The sequence below is a fragment of the Dendronephthya gigantea genome, unplaced genomic scaffold, assembly GCF_004324835.1.
Source record: "Dendronephthya gigantea isolate DGI-Jeju-01 unplaced genomic scaffold, DenGig_1.0 000057F, whole genome shotgun sequence".
NCBI classification, from domain to species: Eukaryota; Metazoa; Cnidaria; class Anthozoa; order Malacalcyonacea; family Nephtheidae; genus Dendronephthya; species Dendronephthya gigantea.
The window spans coordinates 459685-480083 of record NW_021163067.1 but is presented as its reverse complement, the minus strand read 5'-3'; the positions used below and the strand labels follow the sequence as shown (position 1 = coordinate 480083).

General features: G+C 36.3%; 2 protein-coding genes across 2 annotated transcripts; one reads left to right on the top strand and one right to left on the bottom strand.

The window, feature by feature from the left end:
• Positions 1-806: 806 nt before the first annotated feature.
• On the bottom strand, positions 807-11257 carry LOC114529591 (mucin-3A-like). Its single transcript, XM_028551407.1, has 3 exons — positions 4192-11257; positions 2863-3042; positions 807-2540 (listed from the first exon to the last, which is right to left on the bottom strand). Exons 1-3 carry the CDS (start codon positions 10537-10539, stop codon positions 2457-2459), a joined length of 6612 nt encoding a protein of 2203 aa, XP_028407208.1. The 5' UTR covers positions 10540-11257; the 3' UTR covers positions 807-2456.
• Positions 11258-12310: 1053 nt separating this feature from the next.
• LOC114529544 lies at positions 12311-15360 on the top strand. Its single transcript, XM_028551360.1, has 5 exons — positions 12311-12500; positions 12690-12799; positions 12861-12873; positions 13439-13632; positions 14794-15360. Exons 1-5 carry the CDS (start codon positions 12311-12313, stop codon positions 15025-15027), a joined length of 741 nt encoding a protein of 246 aa, XP_028407161.1. The 3' UTR covers positions 15028-15360.
• Positions 15361-20399: the final 5039 nt, after the last annotated feature.

The window sequence follows — 20399 nt, the reverse complement described above, 5'->3', positions numbered from 1 at the left end:
CCGGAATATCTGAATAACAAATAGATATATGAAATGTGTTTCGGATTGTTTTGGTCACGTGTTAGGTTAACGGCTGAACGTGAAGGTTGACTAACCTAAAGTATTGAGTCAGGCGAGCCGCTGGTCGCGTTGACCACTTTTCATCTTAGTTAAAAATATAAACGTACGTACTTTCCTGAGTAGATGGCCATAAAAAGAGCGGTATAAGACTTGAATAGTCTCAATCATACCATTCCATTCTTCAAGTATATCACAAAATAGTATTATTCTTGATAAATTTTAAAAAAGCAAAACTAAAGTCGCGGAAGTGGGAAGTAGTTGGCATGGTGCCCCAGTTTTTTGAAAACACCAGATGTTCTCCCTTTTCGAAGCGATATCTTTGTCTCGATCCCTACTTTCAAGAGAGCTATCTGTAATAACAAGCCAAGTCTTTCTCCACTTGCCATTTTTCTTTTCTTTTCTCTTCACGTCAAAATACTGTTATTAAATATGCTTGGTATTTTACTTTTATTACGAGTAAACAACTTTTTTATATACAATACTTCTTAGAAAATTGTTAAGAATGAAATGGACTTATTACATATTTTTCGTTCGAGTATATTAAACTATTATGAAAATATAATATTAATCACGAATAATAAGCTAATCAACTCGAAAACAGTACCTCTGTGTTAAATACTCTGGAAGATTTTCATGACAGTATGAAACACGATATTAGTTCGGGAAGAACTCTACGAAAACAGTCAAACAATTGATAAAAAACCTCCATAAAATTTCTCATTTATGTTTTAGTCATTAAACCAGGATTACAGAAATTAAAAGAAACTTCAAAATTCTGAACTCTTCTGGATGAAATGGGTAAAAATTTATTCACCATATGCTTCGTTTTTCAAAAATCCAAGGGATTTTGTGAGTTGGCAAAAATGTAGGACAACACATTGTCAATGGGGAAGATTCCTTAATCTTCAGTTAAAGGATTAGGGCACTTCCATTTGATTGCTGCTGACTGCTGTATATCCTTCAGAAATTCTCAATACGCCGCGGAGGTCAGAGTTTTCTTCTTTATGTACATAAAAAGGACCGAGGATCCACCATTATCGCTGAATCATATACGCGAATTATCGGCCCAATCCTGCATGATAGGTGATTTGTAGGGAGATCTATCGCAAACGTTCACCTAATCCATTGGCTCTACCATTTTGACAGTCTATAGTTTAGCTCTTGACTTATCAATGAATTGTGCAAAGTTTAACCTTTTTTTCATATAGTTATTTTTCCTAATGCAAAGAGGAAGCTTTAGCTGTAGTCATATGATTCAACCCTGACAGACGATTCCAGGTGGTTCTCGTAACACTTGTCAATCCAATCCCTCATAAAACTTTGGACTAGTTCGCAAGAAACTCTTACGATCATTCGCACGGCTTTTCTCAAACGGTTTTTAAAGGCTCGTTCTTTAACGGATTTCAATCTCGAGGTCACATCGAGGTTTCCTGTTTCTCTTCCGAGGTTGCAACGATTTTCTGAAAGTAGGAAGCCATCAATTTTGAAAGATGGCTTGATTTTGGCCTGCCATACCTTTGTTGTTTCTTTTTTCTGTTATTCTGCCCGATAATATAGCTAGTTTTTGATTTTTGAAACCGATGTCGTGGGCCACCTGTATTTGAGTGCTCGGATTTTCAAATTACGCGGCGAAAGAAAAATGCCAAAATTGCAACGTTTTTTGTGCAAATATTCCAAAATTCCTTGAAAATCTCCTCAAATTATCCATGAAAATCGCTTCTACACTGAATGCAAGCTGCGAAAATTCTTCCCAAACTTGTATCGTGGTTCATACTGTACCATGGTACATTTTCATTTTTTCCGTTCTGCGCATGTCTTCTGATTATATAACAAAATAAGCAACATTCCAGGCGTCATGACATGGCAGTTGGAGTATAAAAGAAGATTTGTCTTGCTTGATTAAATAAACAATAGTGGAGGTGCCCCGTGTCACTTTTCGAATGTTGCTTAGTTTTGTTATGAGCAGAAAATATACACAGAATAGACTTTATTATCATCTTTAACTGTTCAGTAAGTTGAATACGTTTGCGAATACGTTTATGTCGTTCATTAACATACATTAGCGAGAATTTGACTGCCTACATAATTGATAAATACCTATACTAAAGTAAGTTAAAGCATGCACCCCCAAAAAGAGATATTTTCCAAACCTGCAGTTTTTTCAGTTATATCGTATTGATCCAACTTTATCAAGAACTTCATGACCTTCAAAAGATCTAATCAATGTTTCTGAAATATTGTTATATTATATTGGATGTCTATGACATCTAAATTGATTGCATATACCAGCATTCTTTTGTCTTGCCGATATGTTAAAGACGTGAAGGGATGATGTGCTGAATTCATCTGCACTTGGGCCAAAGTATATTTTTGTGATTTAAGAATTTTCAACAACCTCATCGAAATGTAAATGTACGCCATCTTCTAAAATATTTCACCAAACCATCATGACGTGTTTCCTTGGATGAAATGTTTACGTCCTGCAAAAGTAATTGCAACATAAAATCATGAATTATACTAATATAAGTTAATTTTCTTATTTTCTCGAAGCATCATTGATGTTTTCCTCTGTCTACAGCGTAAAGTAAAGTGTCTAATTCTAAATTTTAGGGGGCATCTTAATTTCATGATATTACAGGTGCTTCACTTAATCACATTCATTACATAAAACAAACTTTATTCAATGATATTTGTTGTTCGTGTTATTGAGTTAGACGACGTCACATGGTGCCAATAAAATGCATGAAATATATTAACATTTGACACCTAACAGGTGAACAAAAACAGTTAAAGTAAACTTACTCGTCCACCAGACTCTAGATCAATATTTTCAGTCGTTGTACTTGTTCCAGCATTCTGGTCATTCAATGTTTTTGCTCGTAGTCCGATTTCTTCGTGTTCATTAATGTTATTCCTCGAAAAGCGGGCGTTGTATGATAAAAGTTCCGCTTTTCTATTCTTTCCCATTCGTGAAATCTTGCACTAGAATATGAATATGATAAAAGAGAAATAAGCCCCGCTGTTCCACTATGCAATTTTTCTTGCAGTCCGAATCAACTTTTGAGAGATGTAAATTTGGCTACTACGAAACTTTTGTGTTTATTACTCCATCTTAAACTCACATTATGAAAACGCTCCTCTACTTTACGTGACGTAGCGTAGCCAGCCTGTCGATTTGTCCCGCTATGCTAATATTTTAGTGTTCACTGACTGTGAAAACAATAAATTTCTAAAGACATGAATAATTATAATAACTCGAAATTTACATAGCAGGACAAAATCGTCAGGCTGGCTACGCCACTGTTTACGTCTCTCCAAAGTAGAATTGCATTGCAAGTTGGAAAAAATTATTGCATCGTGTAACACGGCCTTACCGTCGGTTATGCAACATTAATTTTATATGCACATGGTTTTGCAGGTTAAAAGAACGATCGATTGTAGGGATGGGTCTCAATCAGAATAACCTTTTATCTATCTGCACCACGAACTAAATTATTTGAACAAGCTTAGGCAAAATATCTCTCATCATTGCAGATATGGGCGTACAGTACAATTTGGATCCAGGCGCATTCACACCCGGAAACTGAACCTATGGCATAATCTAGTCAATACGTTTGTTAGTGTAAGGCAATGGCGTTACTAGAACGATAATTGGGAGGTGGAGTAGGGGTGTGTTTATTCATATATTCAGTTCTGCTAGACGGATTTCTATTGTAAGCTATTGCACTTACAAAAGAAACCTGTCGGGCAGAACTGAATACATGAATATTCACACCCATCCCGCCCCCAATTATCGTTCTAGTTACGCCACTGGACTGACATCATTTACTGCAAATCGTTAGGCAGGAAAAGAGGCTATTCTAGAAACAAGTACAGGCCTGACCTGTAACTAACTAAATCGTATTCTGTTGAAAACTACCCATCAAACGTGAAAGATAATTACATATCCGGACAGAAAAAGTCTCTTAGTATGTTTTCTAGCAAATAATCAAACCAACTACGACAATATTAACCGTCCCGATTAACGCGCCCATGCAGGTGGAAAAGTCCCTTAACTAATCCCAGGTAGTTGTTATATATACCAGATTATTTTGAAAGGTTTTAAAAGAAAGTAAAAAAGTATAAACTTACACAAAGGAAAATAACAGCCATGAAAAATATAAGTGCAACTACTCCCGCAGCAAAGACTCCGATCTGCCACCAATCTAATCCCAGTATTACGTCGTCATCATCCGCAGTACCATTCTCTTCGGGTGCTTCTTTGAAGCTAGAAACTTCAAATTCACCGCTGGATGTTCCATAATCCGCCAATGGTTTCTCCAGATCAGGAACGTCATTTTTAGTCGAGTTCCCAAAGTACAACCGCATGTCACAAACAATGCTTCCAGGAAAAAATGCAATGACGATAACAGATATAAAATTTTTTGTTTCGTTGTAAGCATTTGACACTTTGATCTCAACCTCCAGCTTTAATTGCAAGAACTTCAAGCTTTGCTTGTTATGAAGATCTTCATGGAAGATTCTACTCGTAAACTTTATTGTAGCTTCGAGAATTAACGGTTTCTCGCTTCTTTTCGTGGGCAAAACACTCGGGAACAGTTCGGTGGTTTTTGGGATAGTGGTCATTGATTGTGCACCAATGTTGGGTAAGATCGAAGATTTACTGCCATTGAAAATACCAGTACTTGGTTGCAACACAAATGTAGTTAAGGAACGTGATTTAATAGTATTTGTAATCGGAGTGATAGAAAATTTTCTGATTAGAACGGACGTTGTGCTATGTGAATTATTTTTGTTAGGAAAAATCGATCCGGCTGGAATAAAACTTGTGGAGCGTGTTTCAGTAGCTGTATCATTTGTTTGCGATGATATGAGCTTTGTTTCAGATGTTTTTTGTTTTGCGGAATTGAAAATGGAAGCAGTTGGTTCAGTGCCGGTTAGTGATTCAGTTATGTTAATGATGAATAAAGTTTGTCGAGTCTTGTCAGGTCTTTTACTGGATGATTCTAGGTTTATAGTGTTATAAATAACAACAGTCGATTCTTTACTTTTCGCTGAAATGCTTGGTTTCTCGGTTACATTGATAATAGTGATAGTTAATTGTGTATTAGGTGATTCAGTTGCATTAATAGTAGCGATGTATGGTTCAGTTCTACCTCCTGTTATTCTAAGAGAATTAGTTGAATCGACAGTAGTGATAGTTGGTTGAGTTCTATTTGGTGTGATACTGAGGGATCCCACTGCACTCATAATCGTTAGGGCTGGCTGTGGACTATTTTGTGTAACACCAAGTGATTCAGTTGCGGTAATAATGGACATAGTTATTTTTGAACTAAAAGAAATATCTGAGTGAATACCACGGTTGTTGGTGAGTACTACTAAGTTTATACCGGGTGATTCAGTTGCATTGATAATGGTTATAGTTGGATGTGAACTGTAAGCTGTAACATCAAGTGATTCAGTTGCGTTAATATTAGCGACAGTCGGTTGAGTCCTATTAGGTGTTATACCAAGTGATTCAGTTGCATTCATAACGGTTATTGTTGGCTGAGTTCCATTGGGTGTCCCAACAAATGATTCAGTTGCATTCGTTATGGTTATAGTTAGCTGAGTTTTATTGGGTGTTATACTAACTGATGCAATTGAATTGATAACGCTTGCATGTACAATGGTTATAGCAGGTTGAGTTCTATTGGATGTAACACCATGTGATTCAGTTGCATTAACAATAGCAATAGTTATTTCAGACCTATTTGGTGTTATACCAACTGATCGATTTGCACTGGTAATGGTTACAGTTGGTTGTGAATTGTTGGGTGTAACAGCAAGTGATTCAGTTGGATTTATAATGGTTATAGTTGTTTGAGTTTTATTAGGTGTTATACCAGGTGATTTAGTGGAATTGATAATGGTTATAGTTGGTTGGGTTCCATTTGGTGTTATACCAACGGATTCAGTGGCATTGATAAAGGTTATAGTTGGTTGAGTTCCATTGGGTGTTATACTAAGTGATTCAGTTGCATTGGTAATGGTTGTCGTTGGTTGAGTACTGCTAAGAGTTATAGCAAGTGATTCAGTCGCATTGATAGTGGTTGCAGTTGGTTGTTTACTGCTGTGTGTAACATCAAGGGATTCAGTTGCGTTAATATTAGCAACAGTCAGTTGAGTCCTATTAGGTGTTATACCAAGTGATTCAGTTGCATTCATAACGGTTATTGTTGGCTGAGTTCCATTAGGTGTCCCAACAAATGATTCAGTTGCATTCGTTATGGTTATAGTTGGTTGAGTTTTATTGGGTGTTATACTAACTGATGCAATTGAATTGATAACGCTTGCATGTACAATGGTTATAGCAGGTTGAGTTCTATTGGATGTAACACCATGTGATTCAGTTGCATTAACAATAGCAATAGTTATTTCAGACCTATTGGGTGTTATACCAACTGATCGATTTGAACTGGTAATGGTCACAGTTGGTTCTGAATTGTTGGGTGTAACAGCAAGTGATTCAGTTGGATTTATAATGTTTATAGTTGTTTGAGTTTTATTGGGTGTTATACTAAGTGATTCAGTTGTATTGGTAATGGTTGTCGTTGGTTGAGTACTGCTAAGAGTTATAGCAAGTGATTCAGTCGCATTGATAGTGGTTACAGTTGGTTGTTTACTGCTGTGTGTAACATCAAGGGATTCAGTTGCGTTAATATTAGCAACAGTCAGTTGAGTCCTATTAGGTGTTATACCAAGTGATTCAGTTGCATTCATAACGGTTATTGTTGGCTGAGTTCCATTGGGTGTCCCAACAAATGATTCAGTTGCATTCGTTATGGTTATCGTTGGTTGAGTTTTATTCGGTGTTATACTAACTGATGCAATTGAATTGATAACGCTTGCATGGACAATGCTTATAGTCGGTCGAGTTCTATAGGATGTAATACCATGTGATTCAGTTCCATCAAAAATAGCAATAGTTATTTCAGTCCTATTGGGTGTTATACCAACTGATTCATTTCCGGTGGTAATGGGTACAGTGGGTCGTGAACTGTTGGGTGTAACAGCAAGTGATTCAGTTGCATTGATAGTGGTTATAGTTGGTCGAAATCCATTAGGTGTTACACTAAGCGATTCAGTTGCATTGGTAATGCTTATAGTTGGTTCAGTTTTATTCGGTGTTATACCAAGTGATTCAGTTGCATTGATAATAGTTATAGTCGCTTGAGTTATATTAGATATAACGCCATGTGCTTCCGTTGCATTAACAATCGTAATAGTTATTTGAGTCTTATTGGGTGTTATACCAAGTGACTCAGTTGCATTGGTAACGGTTCCAGTTGGTTGTGAACTTTTGGGTTTAACATTACGTGATTCAGTTGCATTTATCACGGTTAAAGTCGGTTGAGTTTCATTTGCTGTTAAACTAAGTGATTTATTAGTTGTATTGATAAGGGTAATAGTTGGTTGAGTTCCACTGGGTGTTACACCAAGTGATTCAGTTGCATTGATAACGGTTATAGTTGTTTGAGTTTTACTGGGTGTTATACTAAATGATTCAGTTGTGTTGATAATGCTAATAGTTGGTTGAGTTCCATTGGCTGTCATAACAAGTGATTGAGTTGCATTCAATATGGTTATAGTTAGTTGAGTTCCATTGGGTGTTACACCAAGTGATTCATTTACATTGATAACGGTTAGAGTTGTTTGAGTTTCATTTGGTGCTATACTGAGTGATTCAGTTGCGTTAGTAATGGCTATGGTTGCTTGCATTTTATTGGGTGTCATAACAAGTGATTCAGTTGCATTGATAATTGTTAAAGTTGCTGGAGTTGTATTAGATATAACACCATATGATTCCGTTGCATTAACAATCGCAATAGTTATATGAGTCTTATTGGGTGTTATACCAAGTGATTCAGTTGCATTGATAATCGTTAAAGCAGGTTTTGAACTGTTGGCTGTAACACGAAGTGATTCAGTTGCATTTATCATGCTTATAGTTGGTTGAGATCCATTAGGTGCTACACCAAGTGATTCAGTTGCATTGATAACGGTTATAGTTGTTTGAGTTTTATTGGGTGTTACACTAAATGATTTAGTTGTGTTGATAATGGTAATAGTTGGTTGAGTTCCATTTGGTGTCATAACAAGTGATTCAGTTGTATTCATTATGGTTATAGTTGGTTGAGTTCCGTTTGGTGTTACATCAAGTGATACGGCAGTTACATTGATAACGCGTAAAGTTGTTCGAGTTTTATTGGGTGTTATACTAAATGACTTAGTTGCGTTGATAACGGTAATAGTTAGCTGAGTTCCATTTGGTGTCATAACAAGTGATTCAGTTGCATTCAATATGGTTATAGTTTGCTGAGTTCCGTTGGGTGTTACAGCTAGTGATGCTGTTGCGTTTATAACGGTTATAGTTCTTTGAGTTTTATTGGGTGTTATACTAAGTGAGTCAGTGGCATTGATAATGGTAATAGTTGGTTCTGAACTTTTGGGTTTAACACCAAGTGATTCAGTTGCATTGATAATGGTTACAGTTGGTTGTGAACTGTTGGGTGTGACGCCAAGTGATTCGGTTGCATTTATCACGGTTATAGGTGGTTGAGTTCCATTTGTTGTTACACTAAGTGATTTAATTGTATTGATAAAGGTTATAGTTGGTTGAGTTTTATTGGGTGTTATACTAAGTGATTCAGTTGCATTGATAATGTTAATGTTTGGTTGAGTTCCATTGGGTGTGATGACAAGTGATTCAGTTGTACTCATTATGGTTATAGTTGGTTGAGTTCCGTTTGGTGTTACATCAAGTGATTCAGTTACATTGATAACGCTTATAGTTGTTTGAGTTTTATTTGTTGTTATACTGAGTGATTCAATAGCATTGGTAATACTTATGGTTGGTTGAGTTCTATTCGGCGTTATACCAAGTGATTCTGTTGCATTAATAATGGTTATGGTTGGTTGAGTCCTATTGGCTTTTATACTAAGTGATTCAGTTGCATTGATAATAGTTATAGTCGCTGGAGTTTTATTAGATATAACACCATATGATTCCGTTGCATTAACAATCCCATTAGTTATATGAGTCTTATTGGGTGATATACCAAGTGATTCAGTTGAATGGATAACGGTTATAGTTGTTTGAGTTTTATTGGGTGTTATACTAAGTGAGTCAGTTGCATTGATAATGGTAATAGTTGTTTTTTTTCCATTGGGTGTTATACGAAGTGGCTGAGTTGCGTTGGTAATTCTTCCAGTTGCTTGCGAACTTTTGGGTTTAACACCAAGTGATTCAGTTGCATTGATAATCGCTATAGTTGTTTGAGTTCCATCGGGTGTTATACTGAGTGATTCAGTGGCATTGGTAACACTTATAGTTGGTTGAGTACTATTCGGCGTTATACCAATTGATTCGGTTGCATTGATAATGTGTATGGTTGATTGAGTCATTTTGGGTTTTATACTATGTGATTCAGTTGCATTGATAATGTGTATGGTTGATTGAGTCCTCTTAGGTTTCGTACTAAATGATTCAGTTGCATTGATAATTGTTATAGTCGCAGGAGTTGTATTAGATATAACACCTTGTGATTCCGTTGCATTAACAATCGCAATCGTTATATGAGTCTTATTGGTTGATATACCAAGAGATTCAGTTGCATTGATAATGGTTAAAGCTGGTTTTGAACTGTTGGCTGTAACACGAACTGTTTCCGTTGCATTTATCACGCTTAAAGTTGGTTGAGTTCCATTGGTAGTTACACGAAGTGATTCAGTTCCATCGATAACGGTTATAGTTGTTTGAGTTTTACTGGGTGTTATACTAAATGATTCAGTTGCGTTGATAATGGTAATAGTTTGTTCAGTTCCATTGCGTGTTATACCAAGTGACTCAGTTTCATTGGTAATGGTTCCAGTGGGTTCTAAACTTTTGGGTTTAACACCAAGTGATTCAGTTGCATTGATTATGGTTACAGTATGTTGTGAACTGTTGGGTGTAACACCAAGTGATTCAGTTGCATTGATAACGGTTATAGGTGGTTGAGTTCTATTTGCGGCTACACTAAGTGATTTAGTTGTATATATAAAGGTTATAGTTGGTTGAGTTCCATTGGGTGTTATACTGAGTGATTCAGTTGCATTGGTAATACTTATAGTTGGTTGAGTTCTATTCGGCGTTATACCAAGTGATTCAGTTGCATTGATAATGGTTATGGCTGGTTGAGTTCCATTAAGTTTTATACTAAGTGATTCAGTTGCATTGATAATTGTTATACTCGCTGGAGTTGTATTAGATATAACACCATATGATTCCGTTGCATTGACAATCGCAATAGTTATTTGAGTGTTTTTGGGTAATACACCAAAAGATTCATTTGCATTGATAACGGTTATAGTTGTTTGAGTTTTATTGGGTGTTATACTAAATGATTCAGTTGTGTTGATAATGGTAATAGTTGGTTGAGTTCCATTTGGTGTCATAACAAGTGATTCAGTTGAATTCAATATGGTTATGGTTGTTTGAGTTCCCTTGGGTGTTACGGCACGTGATTCAGTTGAATGGATAACGGTTATAGTTTTTTGAGTTTTATTGAGTGTTATACTAGGTGAGTTAGTTGCGTTGATAATGGTAATAGTTGGTTCAGTTCCATTGGGTGTTATACGAAGTGGCTGAGTTGCATTGGAAATTGTTCCAGTTGCTTGGGAACTTTTCGGTTTAACACCAAATGATTCAGTTGCATTGATAATCGTTATAGTTGGTTGAGTTCCAGTGGGTGTTATACTGAGTGATTCAGTTGCATTGGTAATACTTATAGCTGGTTGAGTTCTATTCGGCGTTATACCAAGTGATTCAGTTGCATTGATAATGGTTATGGTTGGTTGAGTAATTTTTGGTTTTATACTACGTGATTCAGTTGCATTGATAATTGTTATAGTCGCTGGAGTTGTATTAGATATAACACCATATGATTCCGTTGCATTGACAATCGCAATAGTTATTTGAGTGTTTTTGGGTGTTATACCAAGTGATTCAGATGCATTTGTCACGCTAATAGTTGGTTGCAATTGAGTCCCATTGGGTGTTACACCAAGAGATTTAGTTGCATTGATAACGGTTATAGTTGTTTGAGTTTTATTGGGTGTTATACTAAATGATTCAGTTGCATTAATAATAGTAATAGTTGGTTCAGTTCCATTGGGTGTTATACCAAGTGACTCAGTTGCATTGGTAATGTTTCCAATTGGTTGTGAACTTTTGGGTGTAACGCAAAGTGATTCAGTTACATTTATCACGGTTATAGTTGGTTGAGTTGAATTGCGTGTTACACTAAGTGATTTAGTTGTATTGATAAGGGTTATAGTTGGTTGAGTTCCATTGGGTGTTATACCAAATGATTCAGTTGCATTGATAACGGTTATGGTTGTTTGAGTTTTATTTGGTGTTATATCAAATGATTCAGTTGTGTTGACAATGGTAATAGTTGGTTGAATTCCATTGGGTGTCATAACAAGTGATTCAGTTGCATTCAATATGGTTATGGTTTTTTGAATTCCCTTGGTTGTTACGGCACGTGATTCAGTTGAATGGATAACGGTTATAGTTTTTTGAGTTTTACTGGGGATTATACTAAGTGAGTCAGTTTCGTTGATAATGGTAATAGTTGGTTCAATTCGATTTGGTGTTATACGAAGTGGCTTAGTCATATTGGAAATTGTTCCATTTGCTTGGTAACTTTTGGGTTTAACACGAAGTGATTGAGTTTCATTGATAATCGTTATAGTTGGTTGATTTCTAGTGGGTGTTATACTGATTGATTCAGTTGCATTGGTAATACTTTTAGTTGGTAGAGTTCTATTCGGCGTTATACCAAGTGATTCACTTGCATGGATAATGGTTATGGTTGGTTGAGTCATTTTGGGTTTTATACTAAGTGATTCAGTTGCATTGATAATTGTTATAGTCGCTGGAGTTGTATTGGATATAACACCATATGACTCCGTTGCATTGACAATCGCAATAGTTATTTGAGTGTTTTTGGGTGTTGTACCAAGTGATTCAGTTGCATTTTTCACGCTAATATTTGGTTGAGTTAAATTGCGTGTTACACTAAGTGATTTAGTTGTATTGATAAGGGTTATAGTTGGTTGAGTTACATTGGGTGTAACACCAAATGATTCAGTTGCATTGATAACGGTTATAGTTGTTTGAGTTTTACTGGGTGTTATACTAAATGATTCAGTTGCGTTGATAATGGTAATAGTTTGTTCATTTCCATTGGGTGTAATACCAAGTGACTCAGTTGCATTGGTAATGGTTCCAGTTGGTTCTGAACTTTTGGGCCTAACACCAAGTGATTCAGTTGCATTGATAATGGTTACAGCTGGTTGTGAATTGGTGGGTGTAACACCAAGTGATTTAGTTGCATTTATCACGGTTATAGGTGGTTGAGTTCTATTTGCTGTTACACTAAGTGATTTAGTTGTATTGATAAAGGTTATAGTTGGTTGAGTTCCATTGGGTGTTATACTGTGTGATTCAGTGGCATTGGTAATACTTATAGTTGGTTGAGTTCTATTCGGCGTTTTACCAAGTGATTCAGTTGCATTGATAATGGTTATGGTTGGTTGAGTCCTATTGGGTTTTATACTAAGTGATTCAGTTGCATTGATAATTGTTATAGTTGCTGGAGTTGTATTAGATATAACAGCATGTGATTCCGTTGCATTAACAATCGCAATAGTTATATGAGTCTTATTGGGTGATATACCAAGTGATTCAGTTGCATTGATAATGGTTACAGTTTGTTTTGAACCGTTAGCTGTAACACCAAGTGATTCAGTTGCATTTATCACGCTTATAGTTGGTTGAGTTCCATTGGGAGTTACACTAAATGATTTAGTTTTATTGATAACGGTTATAGTTGGTTGAGTTGCATTGGTTGTTACACCAAGTGATTCAGTTGCATTGATAACAGTTATAGTTGTTTGAGTTTTATTGGGTGTTATACTTAATGATTCAGTTGTGTTGACAATGGTAATAGTTGGTAGAGTTCCATTGGGTGTCATAACAAGTGATTCAGTTGCATTTAATATGGTTATAGTTTTTTGAGTTCCCTTGGTTGTTACGGCACGTGATTCAGTTGAATGGATAACGGTTATAATTGTTTGAGTTTTATTTGGTGTTATACTAAATGATTCAGTTGCGTTGATAATGTTAATAGTTGGTTGAGTTCCAATGGGTGTCATAACAAGTGATTCAGTGGTATTCATTTTGGTTTAGTTAGTTGAGTTCCGTTGCGTGTTACATCAAGTGATTCAGTTGCATTGATAACGCTTATAGTTGTTTGAGTTTTATTTGGTGTTATACTAAATGATTCAGTTGCGTTGATAATGGTAATAGTTGGTTCAGTTCCATTGGGTGTTATACCAAGTGACTCAGTTGCATTGCTAATGGTTCCAGTTGGTTCTGAACTTTTGGGTTTAACACTAAGTGATTCAGTTGCATTGATAATGGTTACAGTTGGTTGTGAACTGTTGGGTGTAACACCAAGTGATTCAGTTGCATTGTTAACGGTTATAGTTGTTTGAGTTTTATTTGGTGTTATACTAAATGATTCAGTTGTGTTGACAATGGTAATAGTTGGTTGAGTTCGATTGGGTGTCATAACAAGTGATTCAGTTGCAATCAATATGGTTATGGTTTTTTGAATTCCCTTGGTGGTTACGGCACGTGATTCAGTTGAATAGATAACGGTTATAGTTTTTTGAGTTTTATTTGGTTGTATACCAAGTGATTCAGTTGCATTGATAATGGTAACAGTTGGTTGTGAACTGTTGGGTGTAACGCGAAGTGATTCAGTTGCATTGATAGCGGTTATAGTTGTTTGAGTTTTATTTGGTGTTATACTAAATGATTCAGTTGTGATGATAATGGTAATAGTTGGTTTTGTTCCATTGGGTGTTATACGAAGTGGCTGAGTGGTGTTGGTAATTGTTCCAGTTGCATGTGAACTTTGTGATTTAACACCAAGTGATTCAGTTGCATTGATAATCGTTATAGTCGGTTGAGTTCCATCGGGTGTTATACTGAGTGATTCAGTGGCATTGGTAATACTTATAGTTGGTTGAGTTTTATTTGGCGTTATACCAATTGATTCAGTTGCATTGATAATGTGTATGGCTGATTGAGTCCTATTAGGTTTCATACTAAGTGATTCAGTTGCATTGATAATTGTTATAGTCGCAGGAGTTGTATTAGACATAACACCTTGTGATTCCGTTGCATTGACAATCGGAATAGTTACATGAGTCTTATTGGGTGATATACCAAGTGATTCAGTTGCATTGATAATGGTTAAAGCTGGTTTTGAACTGTCGGCTGTAAGACGAAGTGATTCAATTGCATTTATCACGCTTAAAGTTGGTTGAGTTCCATTGGTAGTTACACGAAGTGACTCAGTTGCATTGATAACGGTTATAGTTGTTTGAGTTTTACTGGGTGTTATACTGAATGATTCAGTTGCGTTGATAATGCTAATAGTTTGTTCAGTTCCATTGGGTGTTATACCAAGTGACTCAGTTGCATTGGTAATGGTTCTAGTTGGTTCTGAACTTTTCGGTTTAACACCAAGTGATTCAGTTGCATTGATTATGGTTACAGTTAGTTGTGAACTGTTGGGTGTAACGCGAAGTGATTCAGTTGCATTGATAACGGTTATAGTTGTTTGATTTTTATTTGGTGTTATACTAAATGATTCAGTTGCGTTGATAATGCTAATAGTTTGTTCAGTTCCATTGGGTGTTATACCAAGTGACTCAGTTGCATTGGTAATGGTTCTAGTTGGTTCTGAACTTTTCGGTTTAACACCAAGTGATTCAGTTGCATTGATTATGGTTACAGTTGGTTGTGAACTGTTGGGTGTAACGCCAAGTGATTCAGTTGCATTGATAACGGTTATAGTTGTTTGAGTTTTATTTGGTGTTATACTAAATGATTCAGTTGTGTTGATAATGGTAATAGTTGGTTGAGTTCCATTGGGTGTCATAACAAGTGATTCAGTTGCGTTCAATATGGTTATGGTTTTTTGAGTTCCCTTGGTTGTTACGGCACGTGATTCAGTTGAATAGATAACGGTTATAGTTTTTTGAGTTTTATTTGGTTTTATACCAAGTGATTCAGTTGCATTGATAATGGTTACAGTTGGTGGTGAACTGTTGGGTGTAACGCGAAGTGATTCAGTTGCATTGATAACGGTTATAGTTGTTCGAGTTTTATTTGGTGTTATACTAAATGATTCAGTTGTGTTGATAAGGTAAGTAGTGGTTTTGTTCCATTGGGTGTTATACGAAGTGGCTGAGTGGCGTTGGTAATTGTTCCAGTTGCATGTGAACTTTTGGATTTAACACCAAGTGATTCAGTTGCATTGATAATCGTTATAGTTGGTTGAGTTCCATCGGGTGTTACACTGAGTGATTCAGTGGCATTGGTAATACTTATAGTTGGTTGAGTTTTATTCGGCGTTATACCAATTGATTCAGTTGCATTGATAGTGTGTATGGCTGATTGAGTCCTATTAGGTTTCATACTAAGTGATTCAGTTGCATTGAAATAAGTCGAGGAATTGTATTAGATATAACACCTTGTGATTCCGTTGCATTGACAATCGCAAAAGTTATATGAGTCTTATTGGGTGATATACCAAGTGATTCAGTTGCATTGATAATGGTTAAAGCTGGTTTTGAACTGTTGGCTGTAACACGAATTGTTTCCGTTGCATTATCACGCTTAGAGTTGGTTGAGTTCCATTGGTAGTTACACGAAGTGACTCAGTTGCATTGATTAACGGTTATAGTTGTTTGAGTTTTACTGGGTGTTATACTGAATGATTTCAGTTGCGTTGATAATGCTAATAGTTTGTTCAGTTCCATTGGGTGTTATACCAAGTGACTCAGTTCCATTGGTAGTGGTTCTAGTTGGTTCTGAACTTTTCGGTTTAACACCAAGTGATTCAGTTGCATTGATTATGGTTACAGTTGGTTGTGAACTGTTGGGTGTAACGCCAAGTGATTCAGTTGCATTGATAACGGTTATAGTTGTTCGAGTTTTATTTGGTGTTATACTAAATGATTCAGTTGTGTTGATAATGGTAATAGTTGGTTTTGTTCCATTGGGTGATATACGAAGTGGCTGAGTGGCGTTGGTAATTGTTCCAGTTGCATGTGAACTTTTGGATTAACACCAAGTGATTCAGTTGCATTGATAACGGTTATAGTTGTTTGAGTTTTACTGGGTGTTATACTGAATGATTCAGTTGCGTTAATGCTAATAGTTTGTTCAGTTCCATTGAGTGTTATACGAAGTGACTCAGTTGCATTGGTAATGGTTCTAGTTGGTTCTGAACTTTTCGGTTTAACACCAAGTGATTCAGTTGCATTGATTATGGTTACAGTTGGTTGTGAACTGTTGGGTGTAACGCCAAGTGATTCAGTTGCATTGATAACGGTTATAGTTGTTTGAGTTTTATTTGGTGTTATACTAAATGATTCAGTTGTGTTGACAATGGTAATAGTTGGTTGAGTTCCATTGGGTGTCATAACAAGTGATTCAGTTGCGTTCAATATGGTTATGGTTTTTTGAGTTCCCTTGGTTTTACGGCACGTGATTCAGTTGAATAGATAACGGTTATAGTTTTTTGAGTTTTATTGGGTGATATACCAAGTGATTCAGTTGCATTGATAATGGTTAAAGCTGGTTTTGAACTGTTGGCTGTAACACGAATTGTTTCCGTTGCATTTATCACGCTTAGAGTTGGTTGAGTTCCATTGGTAGTTACACGAAGTGACTCAGTTGCATTGATAACGGTTATAGTTGTTTGAGTTTTACTGGGTGTTATACTGAATGATTCAGTTGCGTTGATAATGCTAATAGTTTGTTCAGTTCCATTGGGTGTTATATTAAGTGACTCAGTTCCATTGGTAGTGGTTCTAGTTGGTTCTGAACTTTTCGGTTTAACACCAAGTGATTCAGTTGCATTGATTATGGTTACAGTTGGTTGTGAACTGTTGGGTGTAACGCCAAGTGATTCAGTTGCATTGATAACGGTTATATTTGTTTGAGTTTTATTTGGTGTTATACTAAATGATTCAGTTGTGTTGATAATGGTAATAGTTGGTTTTGTTCCATTGGGTGTTATACGAAGTGGCTGAGTGGCGTTGGTAATTGTTCCAGTTGCATGTGAACTTTTGGATTTAACACCAAGTGATTCAGTTGCATTGATAATCGTTATAGTTGGTTGAGTTCCATCGGGTGTTATACTGAGTGATTCAGTTGCATTGGTAATACTTATAGTTGGTTGAGTTTTATTCGGCGTTATACCAATTGATTCAGTTGCATTGATAGTGTGTATGGCTGATTGAGTCCTATTAGGTTTCATACTAAGTGATTCAGTTGCATTGATAATTGTTATAGTCGCAGGAATTGTATTAGATATAACACCTTGTGATTCCGTTGCATTGACAATCGCAATAGTTATATGAGTCTTATTGGGTGATATACCAAGTGATTCAGTTGCATTGATAATGGTTAAAGCTGGTTTTGAACTGTTGGCTGTAACACGAATTGTTTCCGTTGCATTTATCACGCTTAGAGTTGGTTGAGTTCCATTGGTAGTTACACGAAGTGACTCAGTTGCATTGATAACGGTTATAGTTGTTTGAGTTTTACTGGGTGTTATACTGAATGATTCAGTTGCGTTGATAATGCTAATAGTTTGTTCAGTTCCATTGGGTGTTATACCAAGTGACTCAGTTCCATTGGTAGTGGTTCTAGTTGGTTCTGAACTTTTCGGTTTAACACCAAGTGATTCAGTTGCATTGATTATGGTTACAGTTGGTTGTGAACTGTTGGGTGTAACGCCAAGTGATTCAGTTGCATTGATAACGGTTATAGTTGTTCGAGTTTTATTTGGTGTTATACTAAATGATTCAGTTGTCTTGATAATGGTAATAGTTGGTTTTGTTCCATTGGGTGATATACGAAGTGGCTGAGTGGCGTTGGTAATTGTTCCAGTTGCATGTGAACTTTTGGATTTAACACCAAGTGATTCAGTTGCATTGATAACGGTATAGTTGTTTGAGTTTTACTGGGTGTTATACTGAATGATTCAGTTGCGTTGATAATGCTAATAGTTTGTTCAGTTCCATTGAGTGTTATACGAAGTGACTCAGTTGCATTGGTAATGGTTCTAGTTGGTTCTGAACTTTTCGGTTTAACACCAAGTGATTCAGTTGCATTGATTATGGTTACAGTTGGTTGTGAACTGTTGGGTGTAACGCCAAAAGATTCAGTTGCATTGATAACGGTTATAGTTGTTTGAGTTTTATTTGGTGTTATACTAAATGATTCAGTTGTGTTGATAATGGTAATAGTTGGTTGAGTTCCATTGGGTGTCATAACAAGTGATTCAGTTGCGTTCAATATGGTTATGGTTTTTTGAGTTCCCTTGGTTTTTACGGCACGTGATTCAGTTGAATAGATAACGGTTATAGTTTTTTGAGTTTTATTGGGTGATATACCAAGTGATTCAGTTGCATTGATAATGGTTAAAGCTGGTTTTGAACTGTTGGCTGTAACACGAATTGTTTCCGTTGCATTTATCACGCTTAGAGTTGGTTGAGTTCCATTGGTAGTTACACGAAGTGACTCAGTTGCATTGATAACGGTTATAGTTGTTTGAGTTTTACTGGGTGTTATACTGAATGATTCAGTTGCGTTGATAATGCTAATAGTTTGTTCAGTTCCATTGGGTGTTATACCAAGTGACTCAGTTCCATTGGTAGTGGTTCTAGTTGGTTCTGAACTTTTCGGTTTAACACCAAGTGATTCAGTTGCATTGATTATGGTTACAGTTGGTTGTGAACTGTTGGGTGTAACGCCAAGTGATTCAGTTGCATTGATAACGGTTATAGTTGTTCGAGTTTTATTTGGTGTTATACTAAATGATTCAGTTGTCTTGATAATGGTAATAGTTGGTTTTGTTCCATTGGGTGTTATACGAAGTGGCTGAGTGGCGTTGGTAATTGTTCCAGTTGCATGTGAACTTTTGGATTTAACACCAAGTGATTCAGTTGCATTGATAATCGTTATAGTTGGTTGAGTTCCATCGGGTGTTATACTGAGTGATTCAGTGGCATTGGTAATACTTATAGTTGGTTGAGTTTTATTCGGCGTTATACCAATTGATTCAGTTGCATTGATAGTGTGTATGGCTGATTGAGTCCTATTAGGTTTCATACTAAGTGATTCAGTTGCATTGATAATTGTTATAGTCGCAGGAATTGAATTAAATATAACACCTTGTGATTCCGTTGCATTGACAATCGCAATAGTTATATGAGTCTTATTGGGTGATATACCAAGTGATTCAGTTGCATTGATAATGGTTAAAGCTGGTTTTGAACTGTTGGCTGTAACACGAATTGTTTCCGTTGCATTTATCACGCTTAGAGTTGGTTGAGTTCCATTGGTAGTTACACGAAGTGACTCAGTTGCATTGATAACGGTTATAGTTGTTTGAGTTTTACTGGGTGTTATACTGAATGATTCAGTTGCGTTGATAATGCTAATAGTTTGTTCAGTTCCATTGGGTGTTATACCAAGTGACTCAGTTCCATTGGTAGTGGTTCTAGTTGGTTCTGAACTTTTCGGTTTAACACCAAGTGATTCAGTTGCATTGATTATGGTTACAGTTGGTTGTGAACTGTTGGGTGTAACGCCAAGTGATTCAGTTGCATTGATAACGGTTATAGTTGTTCGAGTTTTATTTGGTGTTATACTAAATGATTCAGTTGTCTTGATAATGGTAATAGTTGGTTTTGTTCCATTGGGTGTTATACGAAGTGGCTGAGTGGCGTTGGTAATTGTTCCAGTTGCATGTGAACTTTTGGATTTAACACCAAGTGATTCAGTTGCATTGATAACGGTTATAGTTGTTTGAGTTTTACTGGGTGTTATACTGAATGATTCAGTTGCGTTGATAATGCTAATAGTTTGTTCAGTTCCATTGAGTGTTATACCAAGTGACTCAGTTGCATTGGTAATGGTTCTAGTTGGTTCTGAACTTTTCGGTTTAACACCAAGTGATTCAGTTGCATTGATTATGGTTACAGTTGGTTGTGAACTGTTGGGTGTAACGCCAAGTGATTCAGTTGCATTGATAACGGTTATAGTTGTTTGAGTTTTATTTGGTGTTATACTAAATGATTCAGTTGTGTTGATAATGGTAATAGTTGGTTGAGTTCCATTGGGTGTCATAACAAGTGATTCAGTTGCGTTCAATATG

What these genes read in the sequence shown, in the direction of transcription:
- LOC114529591 (XM_028551407.1), bottom strand. Translation starts at nt 10,539, where the DNA reads ATGACACCAAATGGAACTCAACCAACTATTACCATTATCAACACAACT. An exon ending in TGGCTGTTATTTTCCTTTGT is followed by an intron (nt 3,043 to 4,191) that starts GTAAGTTTATAC and finishes TTCATATTCTAG; the next exon opens with TGCAAGATTTCACGAATGGG. An exon ending in ATCTAGAGTCTGGTGGACGA is followed by an intron (nt 2,541 to 2,862) that starts GTAAGTTTACTT and finishes TTACTTTTGCAG; the next exon opens with GACGTAAACATTTCATCCAA.
- LOC114529544 (XM_028551360.1), top strand. Translation starts at nt 12,311, where the DNA reads ATGGTAATAGTTTGTTCATTTCCATTGGGTGTAATACCAAGTGACTCA. An exon ending in TGCATTTATCACGGTTATAG is followed by an intron (nt 12,501 to 12,689) that starts GTGGTTGAGTTC and finishes TGGTTGGTTGAG; the next exon opens with TCCTATTGGGTTTTATACTA. An exon ending in ATTCAGTTGCATTGTTAACG is followed by an intron (nt 13,633 to 14,793) that starts GTTATAGTTGTT and finishes GTTTGATTTTTA; the next exon opens with TTTGGTGTTATACTAAATGA.